This window comes from Halichoerus grypus, chromosome 3 (genome assembly GCF_964656455.1).
Source record: "Halichoerus grypus chromosome 3, mHalGry1.hap1.1, whole genome shotgun sequence".
In the NCBI taxonomy this organism is placed as follows: domain Eukaryota; kingdom Metazoa; phylum Chordata; class Mammalia; order Carnivora; family Phocidae; genus Halichoerus; species Halichoerus grypus.
This window is the reverse complement of record NC_135714.1, coordinates 186,380,452-186,402,610: the sequence shown is the minus strand read 5'-3', so window position 1 is coordinate 186,402,610 and position 22,159 is coordinate 186,380,452. Positions and strand designations below refer to the sequence as shown.

Below are 22,159 nucleotides of genomic sequence, written 5' to 3'. Positions count from 1 at the left end.
GCACGTACCCTTTCAGATCCCTACATTTGTATCTTTGGGGTAAATACCCAGTAGTGCAATTGCTGGATCATATGGTAGCTCTATTTTCAACTTTTTGAGGAACCTCCATACTGTTTCCCAGAGTGGCTGCACCAGCTTGCATTCCCACCAACAGTGTAGGAGGGTTCCCCTTGCTCTGCATCCCCGCCAACATCTGACACATGAAGAAGTGCTCAATATCGCTCGGCATCAGGGAAATCCAAACCAAAACCTCAAAGAGATATCACCTCACACCAGTCAGAATGGCTAAAATTAACAAGTCTGGAATCATTGATTTTAATACTATTTCATGAGTAGACAGAAGAGAAGCGGCCCAGGACGAAGCCTTAAGTGGTGAAAGTACAGGCTGAGCAGGAAGAACAGAGCAGTGGATTGAACAGAAGCAGCCAGAGTGAGGAAGAAAATCTGGGGAAGGAGTGATGAAAAAGTCAAAGGTGAGAGGGAGTTTTAAAAGGTGGTCAAGGAAGATGAACTCTACAGAAAGCTCTTTGCATTATTGCTATAAGGACGTTGCCTTATTGAGAGAGGTTTCAGTGGGGTGAGTGGAAAGCAGATCGGGGATGCTCAGAGATGAATTGCAGATGAGGATCAGGCAAGGAGGAGCCAATTCGTGAGCAATCTGACTCTCAGAGAAGAAAGAAGTCAGTTTTTTGTTTGTTGTGTTTTCTCATTTGATTTTTTTTGTTTGAAAGAGATTTTAAATACTATTTAAATGCTGATGATAAGATAAAGGAATGGTTGAAGAGACAGAGGAAAGAGGGTAAGTTTAGTGAGAAGGTTGAAGGTGGAGACTTCAGGAAATAGGAAACAGCTGTAGGCTTAGGATGGAGGATGGTCACATCTAAAATTGAAATAGCTGAAGTCATGATTCCAGGGTCATGGGTCCTGGGATCGAGGCATTGGGCACCTTGCTCAGTGGGGAGCCTGCTTCTCCCTCAGCCCGCTGCTCCCCCTGCATGTGCTCAGTCTCTCTCTCTCTCTCTGATAAATAAATAAATAAATAAATAAATAAATAAATAAATAAATAATAAAATTTTTAGCTAGTGGTGCCTGGGTAGCTCAGTCAGTAAGCGTCTGCCTTCGGCTCAGGTCATGATCCCAGGGTCTTGGGATCGAGCACCGCATTGGGCTCCTTGCTCAGCCTGGAGTCTGCTTCTCCCTCTCCCACTCCCCCTGCTCGTGTTCCCTCTCTCTCTGTCTCTCTCTCTCTCTGTGTCAAATAAATAAATAAGTAAATCTAAAAAAAAAAAAGAAAAAGAAATAGCTAAACAGCTGGGCTAATTATGACAGGTCTGTAAAAATAACTAACCTAGCGTCTAGCTAATAGAAGGGTCACTAAAAACACTTGAAATCATAATGATGTTATTGAAAATACCTCCCCTTATATTTAAAGTTAGAATGTCAATTTATTACATACTATTTCTTATTTTTCAATGGCTTTCAGAAATACAATTCCTTATTTTTGATTGAAGAGTGTCATTTATAAAGGAGATTAACTCCAGGTTTTGACAAAGCTCTTGGGCTCCATTTTTAGCAAAAGGTATCATTCTAAAGGAGGGATGCACCCCTGTTCTCTAGCAAGGCTGTTTTTGATGTGTTCACCTGTGAGAAAAAATTTCCAAGTGTGCTCTGTGAGGAGATCTCTGAATCAGGCTAGAGTGACATAAGACATTTGTATTTATTGATAAGATTTTATTATTTTAAAAAAGTGGTATAAGATAAAAAGGCAAAAGTTTAAAAAAAAACTGATTTTTTTAAAATTTATCATAGGAACCTAGAGCTATCAGGATGTAAGTGAGTCATTTGCTCTGGCTAGAGCAAGCATTTCTGTTCTTAAACTATCCAAAACCAGTTGTGGTATAAAAAGACTCCCAAGAATAATGTACAGCCTCTTCCTTTTTACTAAATAATGCTAAAATGATCAAATTTATTTATTACATTATCTTTTTGAAAAGAATTAGAACTGATCATTATTACATCCTTTTAAATCCCCCCTCTCCCAATTTTTGTTTAATAGCTTAGACTTTTCCTCTTGGGAATCTGAAACTTAGGTACTGTATCTCATAAAAGTATATCATCCAAAAAATAGGAAAGGTTTTGAGTACTTTTATAAATTAATGATTTTTTGCCAATTTCACATTACCTGAAATGACTAAATCACAATTAATAAGTGAATATAATGATGTACAGTGTAATCATATACGCAAAACGATTAGAGGCATTCCCTTTATCATACACTGATAAGGAATGGTTGGCATTTCATGAAATCTTCACAATAGAATTTTAATTGGAAACAACTTATGCTTTTTAAGTGCTCAATCTCAGTTCTCATGTTATCAGTGTAATTTTATATTTTTAAATTTGATAAATTGGGGATCAAAAAATCTTCTTTAAATGGTAAATAAGAACAAATGTTCAAAAACAAAGACAGATGAAGACAAAGTAAAGTAAATTAGGGAAAGAAAGAAAACAACAAAATCCAAATAAAGTAAAATTAAAAATAATTGTACCATAAAAAGTGAACAGAAATGACAAAGTCCTCTCTCATTCACTGAGAATAAAATGACAGAGAGACCATTCTAGCTAAGCTTTGGAAGATGTAAAACAGTAAGAGCTACCATCTCTTCTATTCATCTCTTTATGGGCAAGATGCTTTATAAACATTGTTGCTAATTTTTAAGGTAACTGTGCAATGAAAGGTGTTATTTTTTCATTTGATGGAAAAATAAGCTTTTAGTTCAGAAAGATTTGAAAACTTGTTTTGAGCCACATACCTGGTAAGTAGCAGAGCAAAATAATTCAAATAGAGATTTCTAAAATTGCTGTTAGTATGCTATGACAAAGCCATGGATTTGAAACTATGTCCTCTGAGCTCTTGGATGAAAAGACAGAGGGTCTTGATTTTGTTGGGGGAAGTCAAGAACATTAACAAAGATTCTGACTTAAGAGAGTACTAGGATCAGCCCTACATTTATGCCAAGAAAGGTGATTACTTGCAAGGTAAATATTTGAGGAATGTTCGAAGAAGAATCAATAAACAAGAATAGCCCCACTCTCAGGAGATGACATGGTTACCATTAAAATCTCTTTGTTGGAACTAAGACGTGATCTTCTGGATATACCTTCGAAAGTGGAGCTGTGCGTGAACAGTCATCAAAGGTCTTAACAATGTTTCCAGTACCTATTTGAAGTCCTGACCCTCAAATCAAAGGATAGCATTTGTACCAGACCCTTCTGTAAATAGGTGAGGTTTCTCAAAGCCAAAGGAAGTAGCCTATAGCCTTGGATGCCCTTGAGACCTTCTAAGTTTCCCCCAGGATGAGGTCATCAGGATCTTAGCATTCTCAGAAATTCATTCACAGCCCATCTTTAGAGACCCTCTAAAGAAATGGAAAACCACATAAAGTGTAATGGGAAATACAGAATCAAGGTTTCAGATGAGATGATAGGACATGAAACTTCCTGGAGGGGGGAGAAAAGCAAAGTCAAAGAAGAGGAAAAAACAAGATGAATAAGCACAAAAAGTGCTGTACCTCAGTTTTGTCTGCTTTAGGAAAATGGGATATTTAATGCCCTTATAAATAATTTGAGATAATGGATAAAGGGACTTACCCAGAACAAGGACAGGTTTCTAATAGGACTTTTAAAATTATAGCCATTACATCTGAAACTAATGATACACTATCTGTTAACTAATTGAATTTAAATAAAATAAGTTTAAAAAATTTTTCAATAGTGAAAATAAAATGATAGCCATTATTATTATTATCAACATCAACATTATTGTATTTGAATACAGTAGGATATGGTAAGTTGATATTCCGGGTTACCTTGTGATGCTCTGTCTCCATTTAAAGCAATTCATTTTTGTCTCCATTTACAAGTTATTTTTTTTAAATAATTAAATTGCCATAATTACAAAAAAAAAATGTTGCTTTTTGTTTGTTTGTTTTCAAGGAAATCCTGGACCGAAAGGCCAGAAGGGGGACAAAGGGAGTGGAAGCATACTAAGTAAGTTTATGTTTCATTGTTTTTATGTGTGCCTTATAATAAACAAGCCTGTGATCATAGTGGTCTGGGCTCAAGGAGAGTGTGGGCAACTTCAGCATGAATCCACAGAGGTTCTGTGGAAGTCAGCCACAGTTTTCTCCAAATAAAGCATGCTAATTGGAGTAAAACAAATAGATTAAATTATACAACTCTGAGTCTCATTACCCATTTGTATTTTGTTTTTCTGATGAGCACAGTTTTCTAAAAATTCCACATAGAAAATTGTTCAATTTTCAAGCCACTTTCAATCTACTGAAGGAAAATCAAGTTTATGAACAGAAACAATTGTATCCTCCTTACCTACTGACTGAGCAAACTGAAAGACTCCAGCTAGGAAGTTGGACAATCTGAGAACCCTGGCCGACCAATTCTCTGATGGCTGGGGTTTTTGTGTTTTGTTTTGTTTTACTAAAAACTTGAAAAGTTGTGTTCTATATCCTAGACTTTCAAAATTGCGGCAGAATAGATCTGACACAGGGAGCTCTGTTGATCGGATGCTGACCTCATATACATTGGCCCTTCAAAACAAAATATTAGATGGGATGTCATCAATATGCCACGCTCTAAGTCGGTTCTTGTGTATTAGGCTGAATCCACACAGATCAAGTGAAAGGAATCCACACAGATCAAGTGAAAGGATTATGAAAAGGAACTGAGGAATCCCCCCTCCTGCGTTCTCAGCAGGAGATAGCTACTATCTGGGGATAGCTGCCACTACACACAGTGATCCTAATCTCTACCCAAACAGTGTCTGCTTTAGACAGATTATGGCTAATTCTTTAATGTACCAAAAATCTAGCATTTTTCAGTTGTAGTTATTATTTAAAAATATAGTACCGGGGCGCCTGGGTGGCTCAGTCGTTAAGTGTCTGCCTTCGGCTCAGGTCATGATCCCAGGGTCCTGGGATCGAGCCCCGCATCGGGCTCCCTGCTCCACGGGAAGCCTGCTTCTCCCTCTCCTACTCCCCCTGCTTGTGTTCCTTCTCTCACTGTCTCTCTCCCTGTCAAATAAATAAAATCTAAGAAAAAAAAAAAAGATTTTAAAAAAATATAGTACCAATTTCTCTCCCTTATGGCAGAATTATTTTAACCTGTAGTGTGTATGGATACGGCCCTTAGACAATTTAGGTTCACCACCTTGAATGCTAGCCATTCAAGTACATGCTTTTCACAATTGTTGCATTGCTGGTGGCTCTTGCCCCTAAATTGAACAACATTATTGTGTGTCTCCTCACAGTGCTTTAGCATTTTCAGTGCTTATTAGTGTTGTTACTATTATAGTAAGATAATGGAAACATTAGTATACCTTTTCTCCTTCCTGTCCATTTCTTTAATGTGATTACTTTTGTCTGCTGTAATACTTTCTATCCTACCTGGTCTCCTTTCTCCCTGTCACTCCGGTTATTTTCACTTGAGCTCATTGTGTAACTCTTTTCTCTATCTTCCTGTTTATCTCTGTCTTTATCTTTGCCTTTATCTTTATCTTTGATGTGGTTTTTATCTCTTTTTCTCCTTTTCCTGAGACTTTCCTGAGCTACTTAACCTTGACTCTGGGTAAGCTTGGCAAATAAAGAACTTCTCTGTTTTGCAGTCTTTTAAACTGAACACCCACCCGGTCTTCTGGTACCTGAGGTTATCAAATGCTTTGAATGTTTTTTTCAGATTTGTTCAGAAATGTTTTCAGCTATAGATATTTTCATGGCTGTTTTGAACTTTATGCTCATACTTTGTGAAAGCAACAATAGAGATATTTCTGTGTATAAGTGTTTATGGCCTCCAGATTTCCCTCCATGCACCACCCCCATAGAGAGTATATATAACTCCATAATGTTTCAAAAAGAAAGAATCATAGACACAAACATCTATACAATATGTTCTGCTTTTACCTGATTGAAGTTAATATGTCAGTCACTTGCCCATGTCGGGACATGTGGCTCTAGCTCTTTTCTCTCAATGACTATGCAGTATTCCATTATATGGCTATACCATAGTGCCCATAATACATCAGTCTTCCCTAGTCATGAACACTTGATGATTTTTCTTGGCCATGGTTTGGCTTTAATAAGCAATGCTACATTCAGCAGTCTCATACATGACCTTGTGGAACTATTTTATAATAGAGGATTTGCTAGGAGTAGAGTCAATAGTTCAAAGGTGACATGCATTTTACAATTTGATGGTTTCTTGTAAATGGCTCCAAAAAGGTTGTACCAATTTATTCTGCATGAAAATGCCTGATTCTCCCCATCTTTAATTAGTTCTGATAAATAATAATTTATATTGAGTTATTTTAATATACAATTTTAATATTTTTCAGGCATGATTTAAATATAAAAAGAATAATCACTGATTTCCTCTTTTATATATATATGTCAGGACTGGTACAACCCCCTGATCGTATTTGGGCAGGGCCCTTTTAAGATCAGGTGGGTTGGGCAAGACACCCTCTGCTACCATCTCATTAAAAGGCCCTTCACCTCTGGACAAGTCATCAGCACAACCAACTCCAAGATCCCTTTGTGGCTCCTCCAAATGGCTTTGGTTCCTGTGTGGTGTGCAGCTTCCACATAGTTTTCTCTCCTGGTCCTTTGTGCTGTTTGGGCCTCTGTTCTCACATTCCTACCTCTCCCCACTCCAGTACCCCACCATCACCACCATCTCCTAGCGCCCTTAGCTGGGATGCTTCCCGTGTACTGACTGGTGGGCTGCTCATGCCAGTTCTCAGAGCCAGGCCAGAAGCCCTCTGCCATCCACTCACCTCATGTTTTTTGAACCCAATTTAACCCGTTGGGTCCTAGGAGACATCTCTTGGATACTGATTCTATGTGGGTTCTTGACGTTTAAAAACAATACTCTCAATAAGTGATAGGATACATAAAAGAAAATGCATTTGTTAATTCACTCATTCCTTCACTCAGCATATGTTCATTGCATACCTCCTGGAGCTGGACATAGGAGATAATAAGATGACTATTGCCTCTCACCTTATAGAGCTAATTGTCCCTGGAAGCCCTAGACATGTAAATGGGCAATTTCTACAATACAGCAGAATTTTGTAAGGGGAGGAATAGGGCTCTAAAGGTGTTTGGAGGAGATCAAGATTATTAAATTCCTTAAAATATTAAAAAGTAAATTGATTTTGATTAGCTTAGTTTACCTTCTTATTCTACAAATTACAACCTTTTTTTTTTTTCTTAAGTTTATAGTGAAGTAAAGTAGAGCTTGGACAGTTCATTCAACACATTTAGACCAAAAAATAGAACTTGTTTCCTTAAATGACCCGGCTATCTGAAGCAAGAATATTTTGATCATGAAAAAATAATACTGAAATGTTTTATTCTAAAAATCTCCTTGTATATTACACTTTAAATATCAATTATAGATCCTAAAGATGAAGAAATATTTCAGTAGACCTGGAGATATTTTGTGTAGGTGAAGAAAGGGATAAAAATGAGAAAGGAGACAAGGTAAGAAAAGACCAACCAAAAAAAAAAAAAAAAAAAGGAACAGGGAAGATATAGAGTAGTGTGATATTTGTGTAGGTCTCTCTATTAATTAACAGATCACATTGTCACACCTCTCGTTTCCTTCAAGGTTTACACATAGACCCAAGCTTCACAGTCTTAGGTTTCTAGTAAATTCTGAGTCATGTGTCCATGTGTCTCTCAGCCCTTCCATTCCCTCTCCTGTAAAATGGACATCGTGACACCTACCTCACAGGGTTGTTGTGAGGATCACATAAGGTATTGTGTGGGGAAGGATGCTCTGTAAAACCATAAAGTGCTTTAAACACATAAGGTACACTTCACAGTGGTCTCTCTGAACTGGAACCGCTCTTCCTTGCTGGTATCGTGCAGACATGTAAAATCTGTAATCAGGGTAGGAGGAAAAGCAAAATGAAAATGCGAGAAGCCAAATAAATGTCACGGACGAAAAGAGCGATGCTAGAGAATAAGATAAGATTTTACGTTAGATAGAGCAATACGAGTGTGACCAGATCACAAATCAATGAGTTTGTCTGAGCCGAGCTGAAGAACTTAAGTTATAAATAAAAGAAGTGACTTAACAGAGTGCATGCCAGAGGCCAGAAGCTGTCAACAGAGGTCAGAACAAAATGTCAGCCTAATAAAACAAGAATCCAGCCTCTGAAGGACAAAGCAAGAGCCCAAGACTGTGCTGATGAGAAAGCGCCCAGAAAGGTTGAAACGAATTAGAATTGTCAGTGGTACTTTGGGTCTGCACCTGTGTGACACCAGAGTCTCCAAGAAAAAAAAATTAAAAAAAAAAAAGAGGAGGTAGAGGAATCAGCCAGTCTTCAGACGGTCCTTATTATTAGAAAACTGGCAATGTTGACTAGTCCATGAATGCAAACACGTGGAGATGAGTTGGATCTCTTTGTACATGGTTTAATCAGATGTGACTTCCTACGCTGCTCTGTGCTGGGGGACAGCTAAAACCTGGGGAGCCTCTTCTCTTGCTAGCAGGCCTTGGTCGACATTGGCCACAGCATGACCTTGATGCCAGAGATCGTGGAAGAAAATTCCAGGGGACTCAGTTCACAAGTTGTCTGACAGCCCAGACCACAGATTAGGGGAGAAGGGCTTCTCTTCTCTGTTTAGACAAAAATAGATGCTGAATGCCCAGTTCAAATGCACAAGTTATACCAACGTGAGTAATGTGCAGTGAAGAGAAGTCTACCCCAAGCTCTCATGCTTGTCACAAGGGTTTGCCTGCTCTTTCTCACCCAACTTGGAAGGGTGTTTCAGTCAAGCAAAAACAAATCCTGCTGTACAATTAAACACTTTGTGTGAGGCTCTGTCCTAAACATACCAATTAGCAATGTGTCGTTGGTTAGTATTTCTTACTGTGCTTTGTTCATGCTGATAATTAGGATGTGAATTTAAGGTGTCTTATTTTGAAACTCATACAATGATATGAAATATCAATTTGTCTTCCAGTTGATTTCTACTGAGGACTCAGCACGATCTTAAGTGATTTCTGGTCTTTCTCATTCAATTGACCAAAGTCGAACCTTCTCCTCCAAACACTAAATAATTAACAACAATGAACATTTAGAGAACACTGGCTGTGCGCTAGGGGCTTTTGACACATTCTCTCATTTAAACCTCAGAAGAGCCTTGGAGGTAGGGACTATGATTATTCCCATTTTATAGGTTGGAAACTGAAGCTCACTGCTGATAAATGGAAGAACAGAAATTCAAAGCTAAATGTACAAATTCCCAAAGGCCCTGTTTATAACTATGACTCCATTCAACAACCCCACACTAGTTTTATGTATTTTTATATGTAAATGTCACAAATACATAGCATGGAGGGTGTGGAGAAAGAAGGAAAAGAGAGAAAGAGATTTTTTAAAATTATTTATTTGAGAGAATGAGAGAGGGAACACAAGCAGGGGGAGAGACAGAGGGAGAGGGAGAAGCAGACTCCCCACCAAGCGGGGAGCCCGATGGGGGACTCGATCCCAGGATGCTGGGATCATGACCTGAGCCAAAGACAGACGCCTAACCAATTGAGCCACCCACGTGCCCTGAGAAAGAGATTTGTAATAAGCAATTTGCTTTTCTAGAATGGGCCTATAATTTGAAGACGCTAAGGAGACAAAAATCCTTACAGTATGACTTCCGTTATTTCAAATTAAAAAAAAAAAGCGTTCTCAGTTAATCTGTATTTGTTTATGTTTCCACCTTCACCTACTAGTTCAGCTCTTATGCCCGGTCTCTGCCCTGAATCTATTATCCAGAAACACAGTCTCCCTGGAATACCTGTGAAACTTGCGTTATCCATAGTAGGAGTTATTTACTTGCGGACCCCAGGGGAAGGAGCTACCCGTTAATATTCTGTCTTGTCTTCAGTCCCTGGCTGTATTTTAATGATTTTGAATGAGGTTTGGCTGCTTTGATGTTCCTCTTCTGTTACTGTGTCTCCTTTTAACTCCTCACTACACGTTTCTGGGCAGCCCACGTTAGGACTGAGCGGAGCACACGTGTGGTGTTTAAAGTAAAGCTTTATGTGAGTCCGGGCATTGTTGCTAAAACACTGAACGTTCCACTAACACAATAGATGGGAATAACTCATACATCTTATGAACTGAAATAGAGCTTTATAGATTTTTTATTTATTTGACAGAGACAGCGAGAGAAGGAACGCAAGCAGGAGGAGTGGGAGAGGGAGAAGCAGGCTTCCCGCCGAGCAGGGAGCCTGATGTGAGGCTCGATCCCACGACCCTGGGATCATGACCTGAGCCCAAGGCAGACGCTTAACGACTGAGCCACCCAGGCGCCCCTGAAATAGAGCTTTAAATGATGAATGGATCCAGCAGTTAGCACTTGCCCCGATGAGTCCCTATCCCAGCTGACTCACACAGCCCAACTCCTCCCAGAGCCAATTAGAAGGAAAAAAAAAAATCAGTACAGCTCCAGCTCGGGCTTTTGCACCAGCAAAATTTGAAATTCATCCAGTTCTGGGCCGGAATGCAGGTGAAATAGACCCAACACACCACTTCTCATCAACCACAACCTCAAAGGGTAAAATGGCTTTCCGGCTGCTCCTCAGAGAACTGGGTCCCGGCTTCCCATTCTGCAGTCAGCTTAGTCTTAGACCAACACAAGATCGTTTATTTTGTGTCAATGAAAGCCTGTCCAAGTAGGGGTTCACATTGTCCTGCAGTGGGAATCTCAACACCAAATTCCCTAGAACCACACAGTTACTTGCACATAAAATGTCCAAGAAATATTTCCCGTTGTGGCTTAACCTACAGACTTGCCCTTTCCTGGGGCTCTCCAGTTACTTTCATTCCCAGCTTCCCCTGAATTACTCACATCTGCTTGACCCACTCACTGCCAAGTGAAACACCTGAATCCCAGCAACCTTTCAGATGCTCATTAAGCGAACTGGTTAAAGGAATCCTAATGTGAATTCTTTAGCAAAATGAAAAACACCCTTCGTCCTAATTAAATTTTGTGTAATTCTGATTTCTCATTTCCTAGAAATGCTGGAAGGTAAATTGTTTTACCTGAACCAACCAATATTCAGTTTCTGTACACAATATTTTTACCAGAACTCCACATGGTTTATGGCGTAATTCCTTTCCTACAAAATGACTGTTCTATTCCAAAACATCTTCCACACCAAACTGTCCTGTTATATTCTCCTGTTATAATCTCTTACCTACTCTATTACCTATACCTAGAAACACTATTTCTATACCAAAAGAACATGTATTATATTAATCACAGAAGGTAGCCAAATGAATAATTAATATTACTATTGAGACATCTAGTAGGTACTCAATAAATACTTTTGTAGTTTTTTAAAATAAGAATTGGAACTTCTAGAGTGCCTGGGTGACTCAGCTGGTTAAGCGTCTGCCTTTGGCTCAGGTCATGATCCTAGGGTCCTGGGATCGAGTCCTGTGAGTCCCCCAAGCCCCACATCGGGCTCCTTGCTCCTTGGGAAGCCTGCTTCTCCCTCTCCCTCCGCCCCTCCCCCCCTGCTCATTTTCTCTCTCTCTCTCTCTCTCACATAAATAAAATCTTAAAAAAAAAGAAATAGAACTTCTAAGCCTTTAAAGTAGACATTTCAGTGACAAAGTGATTATTTTTTGTTAAAGGTTTTTCACTGTGTTCAGATCATGACATAACAGGGATGGGTGCTTGGTTCTCATTTATGAATTAAAGAAAAAGCTGTATTTTCAAATTTATACCCATTGAGGTACTCTATTTCTCATTTTGTTTACAACTAATCAAAAACACAAAGAGGAAAAAAAGAGAAACAAGTGTATTATTAGTCTGCTAGGGGTTGCCAGAACAAAGTACCACAGACTGGTACCGGACATAAACAACACAAAACTATTCCCTCAGAGTTCTGAACACTGAAGTACAAGATCAAGGTGCCCTCAGGACACTAGTCCTGTTGGATTAGGGCCCCACCCAGATGGTCTCAATGAACCTTAACCTATTTCCTTCGAGCTCCTATCTCTAAATATAGTCACACTGGGTGTTAGGACTTCCACAGATGCATTTTGGGGGAATATAATTCAGTCCGTAACAGGAAGGTATCAAGAACTGATGTCCATGTGCATGGGCAGTCTCATGTCTAAATCTTTGCTGTGCAGGCCTGGAACTTTAAGAATGAGGAAGATCTATTTCAGGTGGCCCTGCCTCTCTGCCAACCAGTTCTCAAGGCCTAAATTGTATCATAGATAAATTTGAGACATTCTGCTGTTTTTGTAGTTATGAAAGCAATTTCATTTTCATTTGTTTCTTGTCAGTATTTTGTTTTCACATTTCAGGGATCTTCTTTTACATTATGGAATCCATAAAATTATAAAAATTGTCAGGCTAATGCAGTTTAAGTAGACAGTAGCCAATGGTGACTAGATTAATGAGAAATAGAATGACCTGGGAAGCTACTTCTAATGTTTATTTATTTATTTTTAAAGATTTTATTTATTTATTTGACAGAGAGAGAGAGAGCACAAGCAGAGGGAGAGGGAGAAGTAGGATCCCCGCTCAGCAGGGAGCCCGACGTGGGGCTCGATCCCAGGACCATAGGATCATGACCTGACCCAAAGGCAGATACTCAAGTGACTGAGCCACCCAGGCGCCCCACTTCCAATGTTTATTGTCAAATAATCACCATCTCTGTATTTGTAACAATTTTTTAAGTATAAAGAAATGGAAACCTGCTTAGTCAAGAAACAGAATCTATTGATTCACATAATTAAGAATTCCAAGAGATGGTTTTGCTTCAGGCATGGTGTTCAGGCATGGATCCAGGAGTTCAAACTAAGTCATTTAGACTCAGTATCTCTCTCCCTTTCTCTCTCTCTCTTCCTCTGTGTATATATGTGTATGTATATATATTATATATATATAAATTCAAAGTTGTATATATATGTGTATGTATATATAAAATATATATATATATAAATTCACATCTAGTCATGTCTGAGAAAGAATGCCACCTTTTTTCCTTCAGAAGAACTCTTGTTATCTCTGCCTGGATACTGAATTTTCCCTTGACTAACCACTGTTGTATTTAGAGAGTGGGGCATACTCACTGCCCAGTCAAGTAGGGTCAATAGCAAGTGATGGGTTAGGCAGGATCACCCCTTCAGGATCTCAGAGTATAGGGTAAAGGCCCTGAAAACGTGGATCAACCTAACTTTGCTATTACATACTATTCAATAATATTCTTGTTAAGTGCTTAGTGCTTACTGGACAGCAATGTATTAGGTCAATTCCTCCATAATGTGAGAGGTTTAGAACTCTCTTAAGTAACCACACTGTGTTCTTGTATCGTTCTCCCAGTTGTTCTCAGGCTCTCAGGTGAGCATCAGAATGACCTCTAAGGCTTCTATCATATACGAATGGCTGACTCAACATAGATGCTTACTTCAGGGCTTTGGGTTGTGCACCAGTATGTGTGATTTCCACAAGCTCTCCTTGGAATTCCAAAGCACGAGTCGTTGAAAATTTCTTCTTTAACACACAATAGATACTTTCGTGCTACCATCACCCATTCCCAAATCTGAATTTTTAAGAAATAGTAACACTAATAACACTAATGTCTGTAGTACAAAGAGTGACCCTTCTGTGCCAGGTGCTCTGCAGGGCACTTTGTATGGCTCTCCTTCACTTCATCCTCACAAGGAGCCTATCACTCTGCTGTTTTTCCCCTGAGGATTTAGAACATGAAGTAACCAGTGCAAAATCACACAGCTAGTACTTATGTGGAGGAATTTGAATCTTGGTTTATCCCATTTTTAAATTCTGTCACATTATATTGCATCTTAACTTGAATTTTTTTTAAAGATTTTTATTTATTTGAGAGAGTGAGAGAATGAGAGAGAGCACATGAGAGGGGGGAGGGTCAGAGGGAGAAGCAGACCCCCCGCTGAGCAGGGAGCCTGATGCGGGGCTCGATCCCGGGACTCCGCCATCATGACCTGAGCCGAAGGCAATCGCCCAACCAACTGAGCCACCCAGGCGCTCTTTAACTTGACTTCTTTCTCAAACTTCTTCAAAGTACATTCATGGACTAAAACAGTTCTCACAAAAGTCCTGTGAGGTGATTACAAAAAAACGTCATAACACATGAAGAAACTAAAATGAAAACAGGCAACACAATTTGTCTAAAGTCATAAAGGAAGTTTGTAGCACAACTGAGAGTAGGGCCCTGGTCTCCTGGCTTCTCATGGAGAGAAGCATCCTGTTCCCTGATATAGACTGTGCCCCTTCTCTGGTCAATAAGCACTGGGACCCTCTCTTTGGAGATAAAGCATCTAGTACCTCATCCTGAGAACCCAGACTTCATGGTTGTTGTTGGGTTTTTTTTCTGCTTTTCTTTCTGTGATTATGCAAACAAAATTTGCTATCCCATGCTTTTTTTCTTCTTCCTATCTACTTTGATTACACTGAAACAGCCAAAATTTAAGATAAGCAAATGGAAGCAATGTTTCCTGGAGGAGAGAGAAATGCTCATTTGTTGGATTTTTGAGGCATCAGGTAGGATCTATCTTTAAATACCTGTGGACACAGCTGTTGGACAGAAATCATGGCCTTTCCTGTCAAATGCCAAGGGAATGGAGACTTTATACATTAATGTCTCCTACTGATCCGGCAAGGCAGTCCTGATAACACCCTAGAGCTCTGAACAGTTACAAGCATAAACAAAATATAGCACACAATGACAAGGACAATGCATATTTTCTTTTAATTTACCTCCCGATCCAATTCAAGGGGCACTCAGTTATTTTAGAAAATAATTTTCTCTTCATGAAAAGTCAAAGTATCTGTACTGAGTTGTCAGTCCTGTCAATAACTAAACAGATTAAGCTTTCTTGGGCGAAATTTAAGACATTTTTCTCCACAAAATCCACAACTCAAAATCCCTACAGTCTATGATTTTAGTTTCCTAGAATAACTTTCAGAATGAAATATAATTAATAATTCTAGCACTACCTTTCTATAGTACTTTCTAGCCTAAAATACATTTTTTTTCACATATAATCATATTTGAAACCTCAATTGTTGGAGGTAGGTGTTATTATATGTATTTTATAAATAGGCAAGTGAAGGATCAAGTAGGCTAAATCACTATCAATGTCTCAACAGATTATAAAGAGGGACATAGGACCTTTACGGGGTCTGGCTGAGGCCTGCATTTTCAGAAATCAGAAAGAATGATAATGTAATTTATGCCAGTTTGTGATGTGCATGTTCTAAATTAGCTCTGTTCAGTATCTTCATGGATTGCTTATTTTTATGCCATATGGTTTTAAGTGAAGAGCAAAATTGTAAACAGTCTAAAAATAAGTAGGTAAAACTCCCCTTTATAAATTTTTTTGTTTTCCTAAGTAACTCTAAAAACTAAGACTCACTTAGAAATGAAATATTAAATAATAACAAAATTATTCTAAAAGGATAATAAATACCCTAACATATGAGCACGGTCCCTTGAAGAACACAATATGGTCTTTGAAAGGCAGACATGTCTGTTTAATTGGCGATTTGGAAATCCAGTAATAGAAGCAACATTATAGCTCAGGATACTCTGAGGACAACTTACACTCCCAACCATGCTGGCTTCTCTTGTCTTACTCAACCTTTCCATTTTGTTTGTTTTTCCCCCACATAAACTTCTCCTTAAGCATCACACCTTTGTGGGGATCTGCACAACTAGGGAGGTATTCTTTTTAAACACAAAGTTCTTCTTTCATCTTAAGTATTTATCACTTCTTTTAGCAAGATTCTTTTTAAAGTTTTATTTGATAATTCAGCCCCGAAACTGACAAATATAGGAAATAATAGCCTTCTGCTACTTTTTAATTTTCATACGTTGAAGTAATTTACTCGTACTCATAATTAAGTTCGATTTGCTCAATACCATCTGAGTATTTTGAAGCAACAGATTCTCAGTCTTTATTTTAGTTATTCAGCTGTTGAACTATGGGTGTTCAGTATAATCATGGTGGAGTTTGCTAACTAATTTCCCGTATAGCCAAATATCTACTACCCAGCTATTCTGCAGTCCTCAAATCTTGGGGTTCAGTTTGTTCTTTAATAATGAAATACAACTGAGCACTAAACTCATGTTCTAAGGCAATTCAAGTGCCTCCTACGTAAAATAGTTTGATGAAAATACAGAAAAATTATATCCCTCCATGTATCTTCCCTGCCACCTCTGTGATACTGGGTTTAAGAGTGTTATAAAAATTCATATCCACATGAAACCTCGGAATGTGACTTTAGTTGGAAGTAGGATCTTTGCAGGTGTAATTAAGCTAAGATGAGGTCATATTGGATTCAGGTGGGCCCTAAATTGAATGACTAGCATCCTTATAAGAAGAGAAGGACACACAGATGCAGGAAGAAGGCTGAGGCAGAGATTGGAGTGATGTAGTTACAAGCCAAGAAACGTTATGAATTGCCAGGAGCCACTAGAAGCTAAGAAAATGCAAGGAAGGATTTCTCCCTAGAGCCCTCAAAAGGAACATGGCCCTGTGGACATCTTGATTTCAGACTTCTGGCCTCCAGAACTGTGAAGGAACTTTTTTATTTTTTTAAGATTTATTTATTTGAAAGAGAGAGCACACATGAGGGGCGGGGGAGGAGCAGAGGGAAAGGGAGAAGCAGACTCCCCACTGAGCAGGGAGCCTGATGCGGGGCTCCATCCCAGGACCCTAAGATCATGACCTGAGCCACCCAGGGACCCCTAAATTTGTTGTTTTAAGCCACATAATTGTGATCATTTGTTACAGTTGCCTTAGGAACCTAATAACCTAGGTATCTTTGGCTGCTACTTTCTTTCCACACCACTCATTATGCAATGAGCACCACATCACTCCCTTCACTTGAAGTACCCTAGCTCCACCTGGGAATCTAAGAGGATTTTACTGAAGGTTTAGTTATAATAGGAAAATGTAAGCAGAACAGTCTACAGTGTAAAGTTGAACCTCAGACTTCACTGTCTTGAAATTCCCAGCCAGCTTAGACCTCAAATTTCCTCACTGGACAGTGTCATGCTCTCCCCTGCCATCGGACGACGCTGCGTACCTGCTCTCCATCGAGACCCTCTCCATTTACCTTGTTCTCTGCTCTGTCAAGGGATTTCCAAAACGTCCGTCTCCTTCGACTTTCAGAGTAAGATTCAAAATCCGTTACAGTAATTTTCCAGAGAAATTTAACTCTACTTCTCCAAACATCTGATACCCAGGTTGTGCCTTTCTTTCGTAACTAAATACCTCATTAAGCTAATTATCTTAAAGAAAACATCAATTCTCTTTCTAGAGGAATTCAGCCACATTGTGAGGACTTCCAGGTCAAATTGCAATCAGATTTTTTTTTTTTAATTTATTACAGTTGGAACTCTATTATAAATACCACTGTAATAAATTTAACCCTAAATCCTAATTCCGATAAATAATAAGAAAAGAGAAAACATGACCATGAGGTAAACGATATGATTAACAGTTGAAATAACTGAACTCCTCAAGGGTTATGTTTAGGGGCGCCTGGGTGGCTCAGTGCGTTAAGCGTTTGCCTTTGGCTCAGGTCGTGATCCCAGGGTCCTGGGATCGAGGCCCATTTCGGGCTCCCAGCTCAGCAGGGAGTCTGCTTCTCCCTCTCTCAGCCTGCTGCTCCCCCTGCTTGTGCTTGCATGCTCTCTGTCAAACAAACAAACAAATAAATAAAATCTTTAAAAAAAGCCTACAATAAACAAAGCAAAAATAACCTCTAAACTTGTTAACTTTTCTTATATTTGGAATTACTTCTTCAGATGTAAATTACAAAACTTTTTGTAAATTATCTGCTCTATTACATATTTTTCTTTTGGTATCTTATAGTCATAGAAATATGAATAAGCTATTACTATAATAAATATTTCATATGTTTTTATTTTATATACAGACTTTTAAGAATACATAGAAATTATCACTACTCTACTCTTCCCTTCAGAACTGGGAAATAAGAAGAGTGAGATTGTTTAAAAAAAAAAAAAAAGAGTGAGATTGCTTGTAGAAAGTTAAACTACAATGAATCAGAGCAGAGATATGTCAAATTGAATGTGTTAACATATATAAGGAAAAATGTGTTAACCAAACAGTGTTGGCCAGTCCCCGAGGCAAAATCTCACTGCTGTGTTTCATTGTAAATTAATAAATTAATTAAGCCAGTAATTCACTGATTGTGATTTGACTTCCTGTGCAGATTGTCCTCGGGGAGAAAATGGCCTTGTCAAGCAGATACAAATATTTCAGTTTTTGACGCAATTACATTTCTCATTGTAAATTGAATTGACATTTAGTCCCAAGATTCTATTTAACATTAGTCTGCCAATAAGAAATAAATCCTCTGAACCTACAAAACCATTTTAGAATGCATAAGGCTTCTGATCATCCCTCCCACCTTGGGGCGCTCTCAGTAGTCACATCGTTTTTTTTTTTTTTCCCCCATAATGGGATTCGTGTTTATCTCAGTTAAACCTGTCTTTCCTTTATGGTTTCTCTTATTGCTTCTATACATAGAAACAGTATTCCCTGTAGAGACTTGTGAAATACTGAATTCTGTGTGTTCTATTGTTTGATATTTTAAGCATTTACTGACTTAATCCACTCAGGCAATGCAGTTTACACATCAGGAAGAGCTCACAGTGATTCATTCATTCATTCATTCATTCATACCATAACTCTTCATCGATTCCTAAGTGAAAACCTGCGTTTTATCAGGCGCTGAAATGTTAATTGTAAAGATCTTAACTTAGTGGAGAAAATTCCCTAGTGTAGAGTGCTCTGGTGGGTCAGGAGTGCTGTGGAAGTTTGAAGAGGGAACCCTATCCAAACCCTGGGATTGAAGGTAGAGAACTGGAAGGTGTGTAGGGGGTAGGGGAGGGTGTGGGGGAGCATTCCAGACAGGGATCAAAGCCCCAGAAATATGGGAGAACAAGGCTTATTTGGGAAATGTGAGCAGTTATATAAGTGAAATGAAAAGAGCAAGAAGTGCAGGGATGGAGTGGTTCTCAGACAGACTGGAGAAGGAAGCAGGGATGAGTCATGATGTTATTTGTTCCAGGATCCCTGGCAGGAGTATCCCCACTGAAATCCTCCGTCAGTCTAGTCTACATATTGTGTGTTCAACTATACCAGGGGTCGGTCAGCTTTTTCTGCATAGGGCCAGATAGTAGATATTTGTGGTTTGCATGCCAGAAGGTCTCGGTCACAACTATTCACCTTTCCTGTTGTAGCCTAAAAGCGCCTTAGACAGTATGTAAACTAATGGGCATGGCTGCATTCCAATAAAACTTTATTTACAAAACAGACAGCAGGCTGTAATTGGCCCATGGACCCTAGTTGACTCATTACTGGTCTAGAAGGTTCTCTTCAAAATAGTAAAAAAAATCATGTTTAGAAATAAAGCTCAAATAAACTCACATCTGAAATTACAGGGGAGGTTTTGTCTATCTGCAGAAACTTATCCCAGTTGGTTGAGAACTCCTTTTTGAGAAGGAAAAGCATTAAAGAGGGAATTAGTAAAACAAAATTTTTTAATGAATTAGGTAATTAATATCACAGATAATATTCATTCCAATGCTTTCATCACAAAATGTCAACCTCAAAATGTTTTAAACTTGTAAAAATAAGAACTTATATTTATACACCATTTTAAAGGATGCACTATTTCAGGACACCTGGCTGGCTCAGTCAGAAAAGCAGGTAGCTCTTGATCTCAGGATGGTGAGTTCAAGTCCCATATTGAGTTGTAGAGATTACTTAAATGAACTTTTTAAATAAATAAATAATAAAGAATGCACTATTTCTTCTTTCACAATGACCTCAAAAATCCTAAAGGCAGGATACATATTTGTTTCAAATAATTCCTGGAACCCAGGAAAATGCCTGGCATGAAGTTTTGTGCATTAACTAAGAACATGTAACTAACAGCAAATAATCATTTTATCTTTTTAACAGTTGAAAAATTTGGTCTTAGAGTGGTTACATGGTTTAATAAGGTCACAGAAACCGTGTGAGAGGCAGAGCTAAAATCCAGATTATCCAACTCTTGGTTTTTTGCTTTAGTTATTCTCTGCAGTCACAGATCTAGAAAAGAACACACATCTAAACACATACTATAATTAGTATTGCATAAATACACCAAGATTACTAAAATATCTTTTATGGTCTAGACTTACTGTCTTTGCTCAAAACTCACCTTCAACAAGGAAATGGCTCCCCACTCTTACTCCAGAAATGCCTTAACACTGTCTACAAGCCAAGAAGCTGGACACCAAATCTGCCACCACCTTAGTCTTGGACTTCCAGGCTCTAGAACTGTGAGAAATAAATGTCTGTTCTTTAAGCCACTCAGCCTGTGGTATTCTGTTACAGAGTGTGAAGATTGAGACAGATACTAAAGTTTGAGAACTACTGCCCCAGGAGACACAAGGCTTCTTTGTTTTTTAAATATTTTTTTTATTCATTTGACAGAGAAAGACGGTGAGAGAGGGAACACAAGCGGGGGAGTGGGAGAGGGAGAAGCAGGCTTCCCGCAGAGCAGGGAGCCCGATGCGGGGCTCGATCCCAGGACCCTGGGATCATCACCTGAGCCAAAGGCAGACGCTTAATGACTGAGCCACCCAGGCGCCCCAGACACAAAGCTTCTTAATGACGTTTTGGGAGGGGTAAGAGATAAAGAATGCACAGTGAGAACACTTTCATACGCTTAATTGGGCCATAAAGACCATCAAGCTCATGTAATCAAATGTTTGAATATGATGTGTGTTTCGTCATAGCGTCATGATAAACATATTATGCTTGGCTATATTTGACTTCTGTAAAAACAAACATTTGGGGGTGGCACTACTTAATACTACATGACTCTAATATTTTAAAACTTCAAACAATCCACTCCTGGATGATCGTTTCCCATTTTCTTAGGCAATTATAGTGAATGATTGGGTCACATGGGTATTTTACTTGGTAATTGAAAGTTTGAACACTGTAATAACATTATTTTCCCTTTAAGAATGTTTTATACTCATGTTTATTATGTGAGGAATGGCTTATGCACTTGGGCATGGTTACATTAATTCAGTATTTAGCACTGAATTCTATTTTGGAAGGATCAAGAAAATAATTATAACTGTAATACCACATATTAACATGTTTGCTTTTTATGTAAAAAGTAGTTTTTTTGTTTTTATGTTTTTATGACTGAGTAGTTCAGTCAGTTTTGTCATAGGAAATGGCTGATATTCTTTACTTGTTACTAGATTATGGTTTCAACAAAATTTATTCCAATTAGAAAAAAAAAGCTACTGGATATCTCTTGAATTAATTGAGCTTTGTAAACTCATTTCCTAATACTCCATTTTCACATTAGAGGGATATTTTTGTTGAAAGTTATATCTTGCTTTTTTATACTACAGTGTTTCTCAAACTTATATTTGAAAAGATATATTTAAATAGAACTGCACTTGTTCATTGGCTTTTATGATTATTAGAGAATACTGTTATTTTTATTTAGCACTAGCCAAATTTTTAAAAAATATTTTCTGTCTCTGCCTTTCATTCTGTTCTTCAGCCAAATGATTTTTAAACAAAAACTTACTAGAATAATACAGGTTCTTTAAAGAAATTTTGATTCTCCAAGCGACTTGCTTTTTAACATTAATTACACACTTTTATTTTTCTCTCTCTAGGTTCATAATGTATATATATTTTTAAATAGGAGTCATTTCATATTTAAACCTGCACATGATCAAAATTTTATAAAAGTTTATCATATATAGCAGTTTGACTAAACATTGAAGAACAAAATTATTTTTGTAATTACAACCTTGGTATATTTCTTCACAAAGTTTATTGCTTTAGTGATTTCTCAAAATATCCAAAATAAGAAATATTATCACTACGGTTATCTTGATTCTCTTGGTAAAAGACAGGATCTTTGGTCATCTATTTTTGTGTTTATAATATTATAAAATATCTTCTCCTCAACCTCCTATATCAAAAAATCACTGGATTATGTGTTCCAGTTTGTGTGTT

General features: G+C 38.2%; 1 protein-coding gene across 4 annotated transcripts in view; it reads left to right on the top strand.

The window, feature by feature from the left end:
• Positions 1–22,159, top strand: part of MSR1 (macrophage scavenger receptor 1) — an 88,970-nt gene that overhangs the window by 47,763 nt on the left and 19,048 nt on the right. For all 4 annotated transcript variants that reach the window (XR_013446655.1, XM_036086476.2, XM_036086474.2 and 1 more), the window contains exon 8: positions 3,997–4,050. Coding sequence is in view for 3 of the 4 variants with exons in the window: in XM_036086476.2 (XP_035942369.1) it covers positions 3,997–4,050 (54 nt within the window). In the remaining variant the exon portion in view is untranslated. The remainder of the gene's footprint in view (positions 1–3,996; positions 4,051–22,159) is intronic.